Consider the following 17,906-nt stretch of genomic DNA (forward strand, 5'->3'; position numbering starts at 1 on the left):
CTTTTGCTCTGAGGCTCATGTTCCCACAAGACTTGGTCATGCATGATGAGCAAAGCAGGTGCTCTGCAGGGAAAAGCAGTGTGTGTGTAACCATTGCAAATGTATATGTGCAAGGGTACAGGATTGTGGTTGTGTAAAAAACCTAGCTGACGCTTCTGATGTTTGAGTACTTGTCTTCACGACCATTGCTTCTTAAGGGTTTCTCCATTCTTACCTTTCTTCTTTCTACCCTGGGGAAGGTCGCTGGGAATGGAGGGAAAGGGATTGCATCTTTTGGATAKGTACTGATCACGGGCATGCCACCAGTGGATGTGGAGCCTTCAGTCCCCAGCATAGAGCTCTAAAATAGAAAATACTTGAATTTTTAACACCTAGCTACTTTTCCAATAGTGGAAGGAGAGAGAGGATTTTCACACCAACGAAGTGCCRTGATTTGAATTTCTGACTGATGACAAAATCAGATTCCCTTCCAGGTTAAAGGAGAGGGAATACTTCAATTGAGAGCCTTTTATTCCTGCTATTGCCTACTTAATTTAATGCAGTATGGTCTTCTCCGGTGTTGTTCCYGCATGCCAAAGCCTAGATTCATGTCCTGCATCTCTCTCATGACAATTTAGGAATATCTCCTGCTCTCCTGCTACCTAATATCTTAACAGCTCCTGGTGTTGGAGTAACCACAGAAAAATAGCTGCTATTATTCCAGTAGGTCTGAAATTTGTGGTAATTTTGYGGAGATGCCATAAAATGAGTTCAGTCAGCATGTAGGTGCTGTAAAGCAAGAGAGCACTAGCAATGCAGTTGCCATTAGAGAACCTGCTTTCCACACATAACGCTGTGAAGRTTTGTTAGCATTAGGCCTTTTTTCAGAAGTTTATAGGCTGGCCAGAATTGCTTCCCAGCTGTCTTCCTGGCTTCCTTGTCCACGTCTTGGACATAACACTTTGTGTGAAAATAATTTTTTTTTTTGACATGAGTAAAATAAAATTTATTTTTCTTCAAATATGTACTTGGACTGTCTTAGCTGAAATGTTCTAAAAATATTTTCTGCCTGAATCACATACCTGGTATGGAAAAATCAAAGTCCAAAAATTAAAGGTTGGCAAAACTCTAAGTAACTGAGAACAGAGTTTTGGAAAATATTAGATTAGTTATTAGATTAGTCTAATTACTTGTATCACTGCCAGTAACTCCCATAATACATTTTATTAAATTAACTCTATCTCAGTTCCTCTTGAAATCTTGTTGAAATATTAATTAAAAATAACAATAGTGTGTGTGAGCTGCAGCAAAACAGGAAGGCAAGAATCAGCTGACAGTAGGTAAGTGTTGTTTCTTTACCCTTTCAAATTTCTTACCAATGAAAAACATATGTGGGTGAAAGAAGGAATAAGAAAGGAGAGGGACTGCTTGAAATGATGAATAGCTGCTTCCCAAGACAGTTGGAGATAAAGTGGCAATGTATAGGATAAGGTAAGTTGTATTTTCTCTGCCCTCTAAGTAGGGAAGTGGCACTTTCTGTAAACATGTAGAAGAATCAACTTTCACCGCAGCAGGGAAGTTAAAGTAAACTAAGCAAAGTTTACATTCCTTTTCCAGAGGAACACTGGAGATGCAGAATGGTAGAATGTTTGTAAGAAAAAATATTTGAAGAAGTTATCTGTGGCAGTGTTTTATGTGGCTAGAAACTGCAAAAGTTTTATATCCTTTACAAAAGGTGAGAACCAGGAAAATACCAAGATTCAGGTAAGGCTGGCATAAGAGAGTAAAATATAATGAAGCCTACAGTAAGGCAAAAAGAAAATTTGAAACATGAAAATCAGGGAAGAAACGATATTTAATGTTATCTGTACTTTTTTCTCTGCAGTATGTTTGAATTTGTGTGCCAGAATTTAGGATTTTAAGTGTGTATTTTTGTATTTAAACAGGTGACTTGATATCTGCAGGTGATGAACATTCAAAGTTTTCCATTAGAGTAAAATAAGGATTTACACTCTAAAACTATGGCATGATTGATAGACTCACACTCTCACTGAGCACCGAAAAATGGGAATGTGGGTGTTATTTTCTTAGAGTGTGCTGTGCTTAAGAATCTTAGTTTTTATTATTGAAGTATCTAARCTAGGTTTTGTGTGTGTGTGCGTCCCCCCCCACCACCTCCCTCTAGTCTGCACATGGCTCTCTTCTGTTTTATTCCTCCTTTGAGGAAAAGACAGTCAGGCATAGATTTTAGACCTGGGAGTGATACTTTTTGAGTCAGATACTTCTAGTTAGCATCTGAARGGATTGGTGTGGTGTATTATCTTTAGTTCAAGCAACAGTCAGTTATTGAAACGTTTAGCACCATTTTCAGTTATCTGTTGCCTGTCATTGTGTTTGCAGTATGCACACTTTTATTCGCATGTTTCCGGCATCAGGTTCAATTTGTAATGTAAGGTCTTTCAGAAATGTATTAGATATAAAATACTTAATCTGGCTGAGTCTACATACAGGCTTGTAATTACTCAATATTTGCCTTGCTAACTTCAAGTGATTGAGAAGCCAGTTAGAAATTAACATAATTCTCACAGAATCAATTTTAATTGGCTTTGAAATGATAAATATTTAATTGTATGACCACTGTTTTCTGATAGGTTATTCAATCTCGTATTGCAAAATTGCTAATAGGATACTTGAATTCTATACCTTCTCCTGGATATTGATTTGTATTAGTATTTCTACTGCTTTTGAACCTGTGCAGTATGTTGACATAATTGCCCTGCACGTGGTCTCTCGGAGCAGGTCAGATGCTCCCTTTTTTTCAGTTGTTGGTGGTTGAGTCAAATTCTGYACTGCCTTAACTCTTCCACCAGTGCCAATGTAATTCTGGCTGAAGTGTCTTTGATTCAGCTACTTCTTGATTACTTACTTCCTATAGTTTTATACTATAACACTAAGAGCAAATGAGAAAATATTTTTCTCTTGCCTGTATTCTTCTGTTTTACTCCAGTCTGGATTTGTACTTGAGCCAAAATCCCTCTAAACTCACACCACAAGTTATGCAGCTGGTGCTGGCCTTACGACTGGTAGCAGTGCACCAACTGGTTTACCTCCAGCTTGGGAATATCTGTATTTGTAGTGCCGTTGTGCCAATTACACTGGAAGCAGGCTTTTAGTCATGGCATGTAAATTATGAAGCATAAAAACTTGAATTTTGATTTTGACCTTATTTATGATTTATTTGTTTATGATGGTTGACCTCATAGTTCCTTCAGTAGTTGAGCCTTGGCAATGGTATCATCAGTGCTCTCGACATTTGAGTTTGTTTCTATTTTCTCTGCTTTCCATCTGCGTAAAGAACCTCCGTGTTTTCTGAAGTTGTGTGTTCAGTGGACACATCCTGGTAACCTATTTCAGGTCTTCTCAGTAGTAGCAGGTATATTTCCAGTAAGAAATGAAACTACCTTACAGATTTTGGAACTTGTTTGTTCCTCTCACTTTCAATTTTTGCTTAAAAGAGATTAACCTTGGAAAGGAAACCTTTGAGCAGGATGGCATTCTTTGGTAAGTTGATGTAATGACTCTTCTCAGAAATGGATGCTGATGTTTGAAATAGAGCTCTGTTGTTTGCAAGGATACTGCAGTAATGTGCAATAGCAGAGATGATTAGTTTTCTGTTTCTGAAGGCAAACCAATGTTAATTTAGGTGAAGTTTGTATGAGCTAACCTCTTGAAAGGAGGTGCCTGAAAATGTTGTGTACATCCTGTCTACTCATCTTCATTATGGAATAAGTAGTATTGGAATCCTCCATTTCGAGGCTGAAGACAGGCTAATCCCAATATTTAAATGCAATATGTGGAGCCTCTTTTCTAAGCTGCATAGGCATTTGGGAAAGCAAACTTCTTTGACTACTTTGACTACTGCTTTTGAAAAATGATTCGGATGAACTATTTATGTTGGCAGCTAAAGAGTAGTAGGGAGAAAAATGCTTCTGAGATGGATTACCACAGAGGCCCTAGGAAGGAAAGAGGCAAGGACTGGGTATGCAATATTTCTTTGCGCTGGTATTTCAGTCACTGTGAAGAATGTGGAGTTGATTTTTAATATTTGTGTATGCTGTATCTTGACTAAATACTGTTGTGTTTCATGTTCCTGTGTGTTCGGTTAGTACAGGGGAACTGGACTAAYTGCAGGAATGCAGAAGAAATGCATTAGGAAGAGTGTTGTCAGCAGGTCGAGGGAGGTGATCCARCCCCTCTACTCAGCCCTGGTGAGGCCTCGTCTCAAGTACTGTGTCCAGTTTTGGGCTCCCCGGTACGAGAGAGACATGGAGCTACTGGAGAGAGTCCGGCATAAGGCTGCAAAGATGCTCCAGAGGACTGGAGCATCTCCCTTGTGAGGAATGGCTGCGAGAGCTGGGCCTGTTTAGCCTTGGGAAGAGAAGACTGAGGGGGGATCTTATCCTACATCAACATGCCTACAAACATGCCAACATCATGCCTACAAACACCTTAACAGAGGTTATTAAGGGGATTGGGACAGACTCTTTCCAGTTGTCTCATGCGACAGGACAAGAGGCAACGGGTACAAACTGAAACATAGGAAGTTCCACCTGAATATGAGGAAAAACTTCTTCCCTGTGAGAGTGACGGAGCACTGGAACAGGTTGCCCAGAGAGGCACTGGAGTCTTCTTCTCTGGAGATACTCAAAGCCCGCCTGGAAGCAATCCTGTGCAATGTGCTCTAGGTGACCCTGCTTGAGCAGGGAGTTTGGACTGGATGGCCTGCAGAGGTCCCTTCCAACCTCAACCATTCTGTGATTCTGTAATAGAGCATGAGATACTCAAAAGCCAAGTCCTTCAAGGTGTAATGCTCATCACCCTGCTTTGGGCTGTTTGAATTGRTTTTTGACTGAGGAGTAAAGATTTTGGGTTAGATGGAAGATATTTCACTAAATGTAATCTTTGACAGCTGTTCAGCTGTTGTAAGAAATTGGTGTTTGTGCCAAAGGCAGGCTTAGTTCCATCATTAATGACTTAAGTCAAAGCCTTGAGAAATAGTATCTTGCTTCTGCCTACCATTCTGCTTGCATGTGATACAGCCCTGTTGTGCATGGATGTAAGTGTCTGGACTTGGTATTAGGTGGGTCATTAAGCATTCACTAAAAGTTATATGCTTCGGAAAGGAACGTTTGAAGAGGCCGATCACTGTGCCCTGTTGACACAAAGGGCGATGTGCTTCAGTCTAGCCATGCCAGAGAGTTGTTGGTATCTGAAGAAGCAAGTGGTAGAAGCTGGAGAGGACCAAATTGTTGAAGGTTGTATACTGCCTCCTTGTGTATTTTGTTAATGTACTCTTTGACRCTATCTGACATTTTTGTTTGTTAAACTTTGATATCTGTGCTTTGAAGGCTCTTACAGCACCTGGAGGTTTTCCAGAAAGCAATTACAAATGGAAGCAAAGTAACACAGACTTCAGCATTCTAGAAAAACCGAGTCTTGTGGCTAATTTCCGGTAAAATTGAGTTTCTTGCAGCTAGCTGGGTGCTGTATGGGGCACTTTCACTTTAGTCAGGAGTTATATCTCTAGTTGGGAGTATGTTTGTAAAGTGAGAGGATTCTTTATAGACTGTCCAGATTAAACAGCAGAGGGTCTTGTGGCAAAAGAGAAGAGTCCTTATATTTCATCAAGCTTTGAATTCATCACTTTCATATGCATATTTTTTCACCAGAGTTTTTTGTAAGTATTTTTTTGTACCAGTGAATTATTCCTATTAGAAAATTAATTTCTTCCATCAGAAAGAAAGGCTCATGGATATTCTACCACTGGGTTCCTTCCAATAAGAGACATTAAGATTATCCAATGCACAGTAAATAGAGCAAGCTAATTTGCGTTTGTGTGTGTAAATGTAGGCATTAAAATGTGTTATGAACTTTCTTCCATAAAAAAATCAGAGTCTTTTGCCTTAAGTTTGGTTCTGAGGTGTTAATCAAGTTAGCTGACTATAGTAACAACCAATTTTTAAAAGGGTGACATCTGTGCAACAGTTGTGTTCAACAGGACTAAAGAAGAAAAAATTTCAAAGGCAAGTCAGTTCTTGTAGCTTCTTAGTTTGGTTACAAATTAGATTTCCATAGTCAGTGTTCACTGGCAAGGGAGAGGCTTTTTAGCTTACAAAGCCAAGTTAGTTATTTTTCAGGAAATGACAGAGAAGTTCCTATGGGAATTTATGAACCATGTGTTTGGAGGAGATTGGTTTAAAGTGAGCTGAAAAAATCAGAAGAGTACTTACACTCATATGTCAGCTACTCTCTCATTCAGCAACRGTGACAGTTCCATAGAAAGCCTCCCCAGAGCTTCCTATTTTGTAGGAATTACTGTCTCACCAGGTTCCAGTACAAATGGCTTTACTCTCTGTTCCTCTAATCCCAAAGGAATATGACATATATGTCTCAAAGGGCATCTCTGGAGAGAATACCCCATAGTCCTGTGCATGTCTTTTGTACGTAATTCCTCCAATGCTAGTCTGTTTTATGGGTGGAGAAGGCTGGTACTGCAAGAGAGGATAGGATAGRGAATATCCATAATTGTTTTTATGGTATCTGTGGGGAAGACAAACATGTTAAAAGGTGCTTACTGTGAGGAGACTACTGTCTGGTTTAGGTGGGATACAGAAACGCAGGTGAGTGTTAGTGAGGAGGCAGATTTTTMAGTAAATAAATGACAGAAAGCTAAATAAAGTTAGTAAGGAGAAATTTGAAGGCAGAACAGCATTTGCTTCACAAGCGTGTGCTTGTGAATGTTCTTAAGTGAAAATTTTTTCAGTATTGAAGGTCCAATGTAGATTGCAATAATATGAAATTTAACAGAATAATTCAACAAAATAACATGGTTGTCTTCTCAGTGGATTTAAGGGTAATGGTAGCAAATTTATTTATCATACTATAAAAATTAGTAAGGCTGTTTCTCCAGGGGAAGTAGTGTCAATTAACTGTTTCGTGTGGTCTGGAACTATCTGGAATACATGCTTGAAATCTTTGAATTAACAGTACATTTTCCTGTAGTGACCTTTCTCTTTCATGGACTCTGGACAAAGCAGTGTCATAATTGCATAATATCAAGTTTTGATTTCTGTAGTTAATAAAACTAGGTACTGTTTTCTTGTGATCTAACTTAATGAAGTAGATGGTAATAGGGGCTAAGTGAAATGATATGATTTCAGGTAACAAAATTGTTTGGGTGGGGGCAGAGGGGCAGTGTGTAAATCCATCCCAACTTTTGGGCTGACTTTAGGTAAGACAGAGTATCCAGAAACATAATGGATCTGCGTGTATTTGGAGCCCTTGTTTGTTAGGGGAATGCTGACGCTGGATAGAGCTGTACTGGCAGAAGTCCTGGCACTGGCTCAAGGAGCAGCTGCCTGGGCCCTCARCTCCTAGTACCTGATCTTTCTTCCCCCTTCTGCAGCCTGGGAGCTTGCGTAGGTGCTGCTCTTTTAGGATGGGGAGTTGCTAAGGGAGAAGGGGGAGACATCACTGTGTMAGCTGTTTACCTAAGGCAGAGAAGATCTCTAAGGCTCAGAAAGTGAGCATTACCTGAAATATGGCAGAAGGTACAAGAAGGGGCAGAATTAAAACAGGGAGATGTGGCCGCGGAGGAGAGAAAAGAGAGAGAAGGTTCCTCCAGCCCCAGCCTCTGTGTCCCACCCCAGCCTGGCTCTGCCCTAGGACTGCTCTATTCCCACCCGAGGATTGAATTTTGCTACCTTCCCTCCCACGGATGAAGTCAGAATAAGTTAATTTGTTTTTGTTTCGGGKATTGCACGATTCAGTTTTATCAAGGCTGTTGTGAAGTTTGAGTTGGCTGTGAGTGCTGCCCTCATCCTAGCTGCTGCCCTGGAGGGCCTTCTGAGTGTGGAGCACTGCTATGCTGTATTTAAACTCCTGAGATACCAAGGTACTGAACCTATTTGCAGCTGTGTGCTAGAGCAGACATTCAGGTATTCCTCCTGTTTGAGGACCCTCACTTTCACCTGGTGCAGTAGGATAAAAACAGGTTTAAAGTCACCTTTTGATCTCTATCATATGCTATGGTCTTGTTCAGTCATAGCACAACAGAGACAGAAAATGTGCAGTTGTCTGAACAATAATGAAACACTGAACGTGTGGAAATCCTATTAGTGTTTCATGGACTGGAGCTGTCACTTCATTTGTTCTGGAATTCCTTTGATATGGCTATGACAAAGGTTTAAGGTTGAGTTTCTTGACACTTGAATGCATTAGCTGTTCCTCAGTCAAAAGTCTGTCAAGTACACTGAAGCATCTAAAGGGATGTATTTATTTCAGTAAGTAATATATTAAATAGTATTGGTCTTAAGACAGAAAAGCACAATAATAGAATTCTGTGAGTTTTGCTTTCCTGGTGAATGTTAGACAAATGTATCTGTTTTTTGTAAGCTGCTCTTTTTCTGCTTCTGGTTTTTGTATCTCCTCATTCCAAACAAGACTGCTACAAATCTTTMTCTCAACTTTAATTTTTCAGCAATTTATATACTTTGTAATTAATTTTTCATATATAAAACCCCACAATCTGATAGCATTAATTTACCATAATTATAAGCTGTGTAGTTAATAGAATTTTCATGAGTGAACATAAAAGCATCATCTGTATATTTCTCATGTAATAGAAAATCAGGCTGAAAAGTAAGTCACTTTTCTGTTTTAGTCTCTCTCCTTGCTCTGGGCCATGTTTGTTATTCTTTTCTATTTTTCATTAAACTCAAAAAATTAGAACTAGAACTACATATTTGTAAGTCAAATTACCAGATATAAGATGTCCATCTGCATTTGACATTTGTAGAACCTGAAGGAAGGTAGTACAAATGTGATTCTATACAGTTCTTTATATGTATTTAGAATATCTGTGGGTGTATAGGGAAGCATGAATAGTTGTTGTCTGTCTTATTTGTTCATATTTTCTTTCACTTAGGCTTTCTGTCTTAGAAATTCACCATGATGCATACCAATTATTTGTCTGTATTTAAAACATTTTAGTTGTTATGTAGTACCATTTGAATGCTGCAGCTTCTGCAGCAAACAAGAAACACAAGACCGGAGGTTATTCCCCTTGAAAATAGTGAAAAAGGGCAATTCACTTGGAGGTTTGATAACAATCAAAAATCAATAAATAGAGGAAATTTGCAAAATTAGGCATATTCACTGCCATTAAGATATGAAGAGAATGGTTTCCAGTATCTGCATGTGTTCAGTTTCAYTGGAATAAAATGAAGGGGAAGAAAAACAAAAATCAGGTTTATTTTATATGTTTATATGTGTGTGTGTGTGCGTGTATGTGTATGTATACACACACATATATACACACGAGAAAACTGAGAGTTTTGAAATAYCTCTTTAAAAACTACCTTAGGAGTTCTTAAAGAGTTTTCTTTGTAGTTTTGATGAATATGAGTTAGGAGTGCAAGTTTGGCAATTTTGGTAGGAAAAAGATCAACATTATTCAGACTGATTTCCAATGCAAAGATGTTTGTCCTATGCATCATTTATGTGGGTTAAACTCTGTTGGAAGAATGCTTTCAATCAATAATGATCTTCTGGCACTGTACAAACATCATTGACGAGTGCTGTTTTAGTAACCAAGAAATGTGAGTCCTTTATACCTTTAGAATACTTGTAAAGAGAACTTTGCAATTGGTGCATTCATATCTGTGATACTTTCTGCCCTGGTCAAGATGAAGTGCAGATCTTTCAGTGAAACATAATGCCTGTTTTTTTCAGTGACTATGGGAAAAGCATTTTACTTGTCTTATTCAGTGATTAATTGTTGCATTTTTCATTTAACTAACTGTCGCTTATAGAAAGTCATACGTCTTTTCAGAGTTATCTGTTTGCAGAACACGAACATTTTTACAAGAAAAGTAATTTCCTTACAATGTTACACTTTTTTTCCATAGTTCTTCCTTCTTTATTTTGGCACTTTCACCGGTTTCCTTACATTGTTTCTCTGTCAGGGCCTGCAGTTGCTCCGTTAAATTTGTGTGAGATTTGTGCATAGCTATTTTGAATCCATAAAGAGATCCCGTTTCTCTTGTATGCAAAGGTTTCTTTCTGCCTTTCCCACACAGCTGTGTTCTTGTGCTGAAACACTGACACAAACTCACTTCTGTGCCTTTAGGCTGCTCTTGTGGATTGTAATCTGGGAACGAAACAGTGAGGAGGTAAACTTGGAGTTCGTGCTGTCYGAATGGAGGCTCATAAGCACAATATGTGCCATTTCACTTAGCTCTGTTTTTGCTTTATAAATTACTTTGTGCATCAGTTGAGTATTTGGAAATGTTTTAATTGAAAGCATTGAGAGATTTTTCCGTTAATACCTTTATCACGGTTGCTTTAAATTTCTGGAACACAGGTGCCACAGTGTATAGATTAGAAACTTGGAAAAAGTAATTTTCGACTTTATTTCRTGTGTAGTAGATCCGTTGTCTGGCTTTGCAAATGTTAGATTGCTCCTGAAGCAGAAGCTCTGTGCTCTGGGCTGTGGGAGGTAATGTTAAAGYTGACATATCGATACAACCGATTGAAAGTATAAAGCTTGCAGATGTAAGGGTGCAATACAAAGAGGCACCAGTGACTGTGGAGAGCTGTGAGTCTGTCTTCTCCTGTCTTCTGTGACAATGACCAACAGATACATTCTTTAGTTTATTGGACCTGTCTCCTTGCTACCAAAAATTGTGTAAACAGTTATTAAAACTTCACTGAGGTTAAAAAAGAGTTTGAAGAAATGGTCACATTTTGATGTCTTGAAACCATTTGTGTAATTCATGAGCAAAGTACTGAAACACAGAACAAAATAGATACCTGCTTGGAAAAGTAAGTTAACAGAGAGATTTATATTTCCTTTTGTCTGATATTCCAATCCTTCTGTTATAAAGTGAGAGGCCGACTGACTTCAGAGGGAAAGACATGGCTCTGAAGTTGCACATACGTGACTGAAACCAAAGTGGGGCTGTGTAAGGCAAGCTGTATTTCCTCAGGAAGCTCCCTGGGAAGGGAGCCCTGTGGCTGAGGCAGGACCCCCATAGACTGCCTTGAGCTGCTGGGCAAACCCTGCACCCACCAGAAGCGCTAAACGAACAGCGGTGCTGAGGCCCTTATCTGACTCAGGTAACTGGGTTGTATGAGTTGCTAGTGATTGCTGGAGATTTAATATCAAGTTCATTCAAAACTTTCGCAGCACCTTAGCAAGGATGACTCTAGGTCACTGCTAACTTGACTAGCTTCATATTCTGCTACTCAGCCTTCCCACTATTTTGTCTTTGAGGTTCCATCAATGCTACATATTTCCTATGCAATCAAAAACATTTTGTTCCTCATGGAACATTTTGAAAAAATACTACTTTTGTAAAGTGTGTAAAATATGTGTATATTGTTTTCCCCTCATATAATTAAAATGTTAAGTCTCAGCTAAAGAAATAGGTCTACACTGATTTTCTTTCTTTTCCTTCTCCTTTACATGTGATCCTATTTACAGCTCTGAAGCTACAGAATATTCCTAAGGGTGTCTTGAAACTTTTGCAAGTGTAACTAATTTCTGGAGAAAAATTGTTTAATGACCAATAGCTGTTCTCCCCAAATAGTCTAAATAGATAAGGAGGGAAAGAAATCAATACACCCAAATAAGGTCTCTCATCTGTTCCCAGTGATTAGGACACAGAAATAGTCCTTTTCAAAGAAGTGGAATGTAGCACAAGTTGTTTTGATGGATTACAAAGATCCAAACTAATCGGTAATGTAAACATTGGTGTGAGATGACTTTGGTCCCCATCCATACCACATTAGATCAAAAGTAGACACATTTCAGTCTGGATTAAATAAAATGCTGTCTGTTTCTAATATAGTTTGGCTAGCCAGTAAGAAGCGTAGCATTTTTGACCTATGTTTAAAAGCAGGTTTTGGTGGACAATCAAAAGCATTTATTCAAATGATTTCTGTATGTTTGCTCTGATCAATGCTAACTGGACGTATTGTGACAGAAACCCTTTTTTTCCTGCATTCAGGCATAAACACTGTTTGCAAATTTATTTTAAAAGACTTTTGATATGGCCTAAGACTTGGGTCTTGATATAATCATCTATCCTGAGTGTAGTTGGTAGTTGTCTTGGAAATAATTATTTCCAGGGTTTTCTGAGCAAAGCAGAAAACAAAGAACTCTTGGACAGACCAGGCACCTTTTTTTGTAAGGCTTTTCTGCTGCTCTTGTCTTCATTTAATAGACTACGCTTTCTTGAGTACTTCAAAATATTTCTCATCGCTTGCCCTCAGAACTGACCCTATGACCTGAGAATCAAGCAAATGTCATGTTAGTGACTGCTAATTAGTGAATCCGGCGAGCTGCTTCTCCTGGCCTTTCAACCTTCGCGAGCAGCAGCTAAAGCTGTCACATGTATCACACAAAGAAAACAAGCCTTTGCTGTGTTTTTTTTTCTTTTTTTTTTTCTCTCTCAGAAAGTGAATGGTAGCACAGGCTTGGCTTAGACTCGAGATGAATATGCAGATTAGGAAGAAGTTAATCTAATGAATCCTTATTTCTTTTTTCTCTTGTCTTTTTGTTCTTACCATTTTTATTTCCCCGACTTCCAATCATGTTAAATATTTTTGAAAGGGAATATTTTAATTTTTAAATTTTAATATATACTATACAGTCTGAGCTTAACAACCTTTTCGTGTGTTTGCTGACCAAATTTGTTAATAGGATTTAGCTGTAGTACTCACTAATTATAGTTGTGCTTTTGTGCCTCTTGAGTCATGGGCTTTTGGGGACCAACTACTGTAATTAAAGGGGTAAGATGCACAACCATATCATAGAAATGTTTGAGCAAATAAGGTTAATGTCCTCTTTATTATTTGCAATTTTATAGGTCTTTAAAATAGAGGTGCTAATGAGTGGAAGAAAACATTTTGTTGAGAAGAGGTATAGTGAATTCCATGCTCTTCATAAAAAGGTAATTATCTCTTTCTTTAGTAGATGTAGCTTTTTTTCACCTTAGTTGATAACTTTCCCCTCACTTGAAATTGTTGCCTGTCTTAAATATGTCTTGTGATTGAAGTGTCCCCCAAAGAGTTGAAAACTCCTGTATTTTCTTGAAGAAGTTGAGGATTTCTCAAAGGTTTCTTACTGTCCTTTTCACTTATTGTTKATATACTGTATTCCTAAAGTGCTCTGCCTGTGGCATATTTTTCCTTGTAAAATCATGAAATAAGGCACATGCCTATAGCAAATAAATATGGTTTTGGTTTTTATCTATTTAGACAAACAGTTTGCTAGTTCTAAAAAATCACGCTGCTAACCTGCTAACTGTTGCTAACTTGTATACACCAGGAAACAGGGAGTGAAAAAGACCAGGCAGATCTTCTCATTCCACTGGTCTTCATAGAGTGAATGTGATATAAAATAGCTGCTCAGTTTATCTTCAGATTCATCCTATTAATATCTAAAAGGAAACTAACTCCTGACTACTTTCAAAATTGGGTAGCCACTAGCTATTCTTTAAATTATTTTGATCARTGTTAAAGTATCATTTCTCCTCTGCAGGCCCCACTGGCTGCTGCTTTTACAGCTGTGTACCTGTAGGGCAAGTTTTACATCTCTTCTGTCTTATAGGGGCCTAGTAATGTGAATGAGACTTCTGAAAAAGCAGCGGCTTACAGAACATGGGGCTGGGAGGAAGAGCATCTGGACAATCGTCCTGGCTTAGGACCTGGGTCACAGGACATTTGTGTATGCAAACTTTTTGCTTTTGCTGGTGCCAGTTGCCTTTGCAATAAAAAAGCTGTATCTGCAAAAGGCAGAGAAGAAGAAGAGCCCAGGGACACAGCGGCTGACACTGCAGCGTCACAAGACTTGCTCACCCACACCAGCAAGTTTGCTTGTGGCCTTGAGTCATTCAAGGGGGTGGCTTTATCCGGATGGCAGGGAAGGTGGRTGTTGCCAGCTTATATGGTATGGAGCATGGATATATGCAAATGTGGGGCAGCAAAAGACAGCTCAACTCAACTGTGTGTTGACCCTTGAAAGTTCAAAGAGCAAGAATGTATTTTGCTTTATTGCATAGTAATTGGTACATGCATATATTTCTCAACATTTTGTTCCTAGTCCCCATTTGATATTAGCTGCTGCACTTTAATATGCATTTTCTTGTTTGCTGTTTTACTTCAGGTATCTCTCAGGTATTTCCCCCTTGTGTTCTGATTGAGTAAAATACCTGATGAGCAATAGTGTCAGAATTAGCAGTACCACCACCCACTCCTGCAGCACATTATGTGCATGTGTTCCTGATTTATGAGAATAGTCCTGTACTTGAAAGTAAAGCAGATGAGTACAGATTACTGGAACAAGTAAGTTAGGAAACACTAAGAAAGGACAATCAGGATTTATGTGATTAAAACACACCTATACAAGCTTAGTGGGTCCTCTAGCTGTTGTCTAATTTCACTGTAATTTTTGAAGTACTGCAGTTTAGTTCCTGTCTATGTCTTGTTTTATGCTTAGACGTTTCCCTCACTGTACCACAAATGTAGTGAGTGACTGCAGTCTTACTTTAAGCTTTGTCTCCTTGCAATTCATCTCCTCCATTCCTCTGCAACAGCTCCTCTCTTTAAAGWTTTCTTCTTAGAACAACAGGAAAACCATAAATGATGGCCCTTTTCTCTCCTCAAAAATAGTAGCAAAATAAACAAAACTGAAGAACGGGAATCCTAACAGGACATTCTTTGCAGCACTGTTCAACTGGTTACGTCTTATTCCTCATCTGCTTTTATCTGTTTAAAATACTGTACAAACTTGGCTTTTTCTTGCTTGTTTTCTGTACAGATACAAAGCACCCAGCATATTTTGGCATAATATGCTTCATTGCTTAAGTCTTATTTTTGGTTGTAGTAAAATTTTCAGTAAACAAACTGGTTGAACTGTTTTATTGCTTTCAGAGTTGCAAAAATACTGGAGAAAAGTCTTCTATAATAACATGCTAGGCAGTTTCACCTTTGTTTTTTCTCTTTGTTTTCTTTTAGAAGAATTGGAAAATCTCAAAGCTCTATTAAGAAAGTACGTTTGTCTTTTCTACAAGATGTAATGTGTATTCAAACAGTTTTTACTGAAGAAGAATGTTTTAAATTTGTATCTCGCTTGTGTGAACAGTTTGTTTACATCACGTGGCACAATCTACACTGGTCTCTATATATCAGATGTGCTTTCAGCATCCCAGCAGAGCATTTCATTATCTGTTCTTCTTTTCCCCTTTAATTTACAGTGCAARTTTCACTGTAGAGAACTGTGCGTGCATGTCATTTGGGAAGGTATCTTTAAATTTGCTGCATATTCAAGGTATACTGAGTGCTGGAGATGTCTTACAGTGAGTAGGAAAAGCAAAGGTTTTGGAAACAAATTTGGTAGAAAACTGAAGTAGAGGCTATAGGAGAGGTGGTACCATTTACCCGATAAGAACATACTGTACTGGCATTATATGCAGGAAGAACTCCATTACTCATATAAGATAAGAGGTTATTCATTCATCAGAATACCAGTTAACGGTTTGATGCATTTYTTTAAATAAGGCTTGATTTGTCTCCTTTCTGTGTTCACCTTTTCCTGCATTCCAATTGAGTAAAAAAGTTAAATACCACTTCCTCTGCAATCTGACTGTAATGAAAAAGATTTAAAATCTTTTCAAGCCCGGTATGATACATTGGGAGTACAAGTTACTCCTTTGATAGAAAGCATCTGCTGCTGTTGGCTTTTGTTTTATAGTTTGTGTAGGCCGTTATATTTTGGCCTGGTTATGAATGGCAAGGTAGGTTTTCAGGCTCTGCACCTTTCACATTACAGTACTGTTTTCAGATCTGCACAGAATTTTTGTTATTTTCGTAACATTCATCTTTAGAAAGTATAAAACTCTTTCTGTCTGTAAAATGTAGCTGAAAATACAACTGYGTATTTATATGTATTCCTATTTTCTTTTATGTATTTTTTCCATTTATATTTTAAAATATTGGTAGTTCTTTTTAGTACAAGAATGTTAGAAAGTGACAGTGTTATGACAACTGCAGTGAAATCTTCAAGACTATTAAGTTTTACATCTTTGTTTGCAGGTTATTTATAATTTTAAAGCAATTACTATATACTCTAAATTGTATTGACTTTTCACACTTGGAAAAATAGTTTTTTAATTGATGATTTGAGCTATCTTTTAAATTTGAGGAAAATGGAGCCAACAGTATTTCAGTTAAGCGTTAGGTCAGTGTTACAGACAGGAAGTTATTACAAACAGTAATTATCCTCAGATAAATAAGTATTTCATGAGTAGTGGACAAGTCTGGAGCAATATAACTAACATAGGGAGATTTGCATAATATACTTAGATATTATAGTAACCRTTATTATTTTATAATATATTATTGGATTATTATAAGCTTAAGGTGTGCTTATCACTTAGTCTTTGTACATCTGTATCGCATGGGTGTTATACCTACACACAGTATGTATGCTTGTGCATTTTAGCCTGTGTTTATTGGATACTTTATATCACACAGTCACAAGCCAAAAAAAAAAAAAAAAAAAAAAAAAAAAGGATTGTTAATCATCAGCTGAAATGTCAGCCACACAGTATTTATCTTGTAAGCAGCTAAGCCTTAGTGGAAGCTTGTATTGTTTTGGATTTGTCTCTCTTCCTCTGGAGCAATTTGTTACWCATCTGCAAGTGCTGTCATGATTTGCACTACTGTGATCATAGCTTCTTCAACATTCCTGATAAATTTACAGAGGTAGAGGAAAAAATGTTTTTTTTTATATATACTTTAGTAGAAGCACATTTGTTTCTTTTTGTCATTTCATGTTTAATTGTAATGTAGCACAGTTAAGAAATAAGGAAGTTGAAAAATGTTTCCRGAGCAATTGAGGTTTCCTTGTTGGAGCTTCGTTACTTGTGATTGTGGAGACGTTGATGTGTTGCACTGCTTTTTCCTATGGTGACATCTCAGCAAGCTCAAAGATGAAATGTAAATTCTCAGTTTCCCATGGGTATGCATGTCAAAGTCAATTTTGAGTTTCTTTTCTTGCATTCCTTGCCTTGTGTTTACTCAGAGGCAATATCCAACAGAAAGACTGTCTAATGTCACCTTCTATTAAAATGCAACGGAGTTGGTTCTGGTTATTGTTTTTTGCCCTTTAGTTTTGAGCAAAATGTTAATTTTTATTGGGTTTGAAAATAATGTTTTGTTCTAGAAAGGGACTTGTTAGTGTTGTCAGAATATATGTTTGTTTATATGGACACGTGYATATGTATACACACATATTTCCTTATATATCTATAAAAGTTTTCCCTGTGGGAATCTTTAGAGGAACAATTGTCGAGCTTCTAGAAATATATTCAGTAGCAATCTTGCTATTGCTCTGTATAAAGTATTAAACATAACTGTCAATTTATTGCTGCAGCCTGGGAAGGAGGAATATTTCACTCTCTTGGTTGCTAGCTCTCCAGAAAAAGAGTTAGCTCTCTGCCCTAGACTTCTTCCAGCTGTTCATAAATGGAGTGGACGTAGAGTGAGAAATTATTGCAGTGATGCTTTGTCACTGTCCGTATCAAGGTAATGTCCCAGTACTTCCTGGTGATGTTGCGAGGCATGATCTCAGGTTAACTAATGGGGAACCGAAGCACAGGACGGGCCGATGCTACATCTCCAGGGCATTCATGGCTGAGCTGGGTGTTGAATACCTCTCTTGTATGTTCTGGATGCTCCTTTCTCCTCAGCTTCTTCCTCGTTGTGGCTGTGAGCTGAGCTCAAGCCATTTTGCCACAGCCTCGGTGGCTCCTGGGCGRCTTCCTGAGGTTCAGCCTTGTACATTGCTGGTGTCATATGGA

At 38.1% G+C, this 17,906-nt stretch overlaps 1 protein-coding gene across 1 annotated transcript in view; it reads left to right on the forward strand.

Moving 5' to 3' along the window:
- The first annotated feature begins 1,683 nt into the window (after window positions 1-1,683).
- SNX24 (sorting nexin 24) overlaps window positions 1,684-17,906 on the forward strand; it is a 53,344-nt gene continuing 37,121 nt past the window's right edge. Inside the window, exons 1-2 of the mRNA XM_085305420.1 lie at window positions 1,684-1,743; window positions 12,912-12,995. Of these exons, the coding sequence (XP_085161546.1) occupies window positions 12,933-12,995 (63 nt within the window). The 5' untranslated portion in view covers window positions 1,684-1,743; window positions 12,912-12,932. The remainder of the gene's footprint in view (window positions 1,744-12,911; window positions 12,996-17,906) is intronic.

Source organism: Rhea americana, unplaced genomic scaffold, assembly GCF_003343005.1.
Source record: "Rhea americana isolate MKP2758 unplaced genomic scaffold, rheAme1 scaffold_22, whole genome shotgun sequence".
Taxonomy (NCBI): Eukaryota; Metazoa; Chordata; class Aves; order Rheiformes; family Rheidae; genus Rhea; species Rhea americana.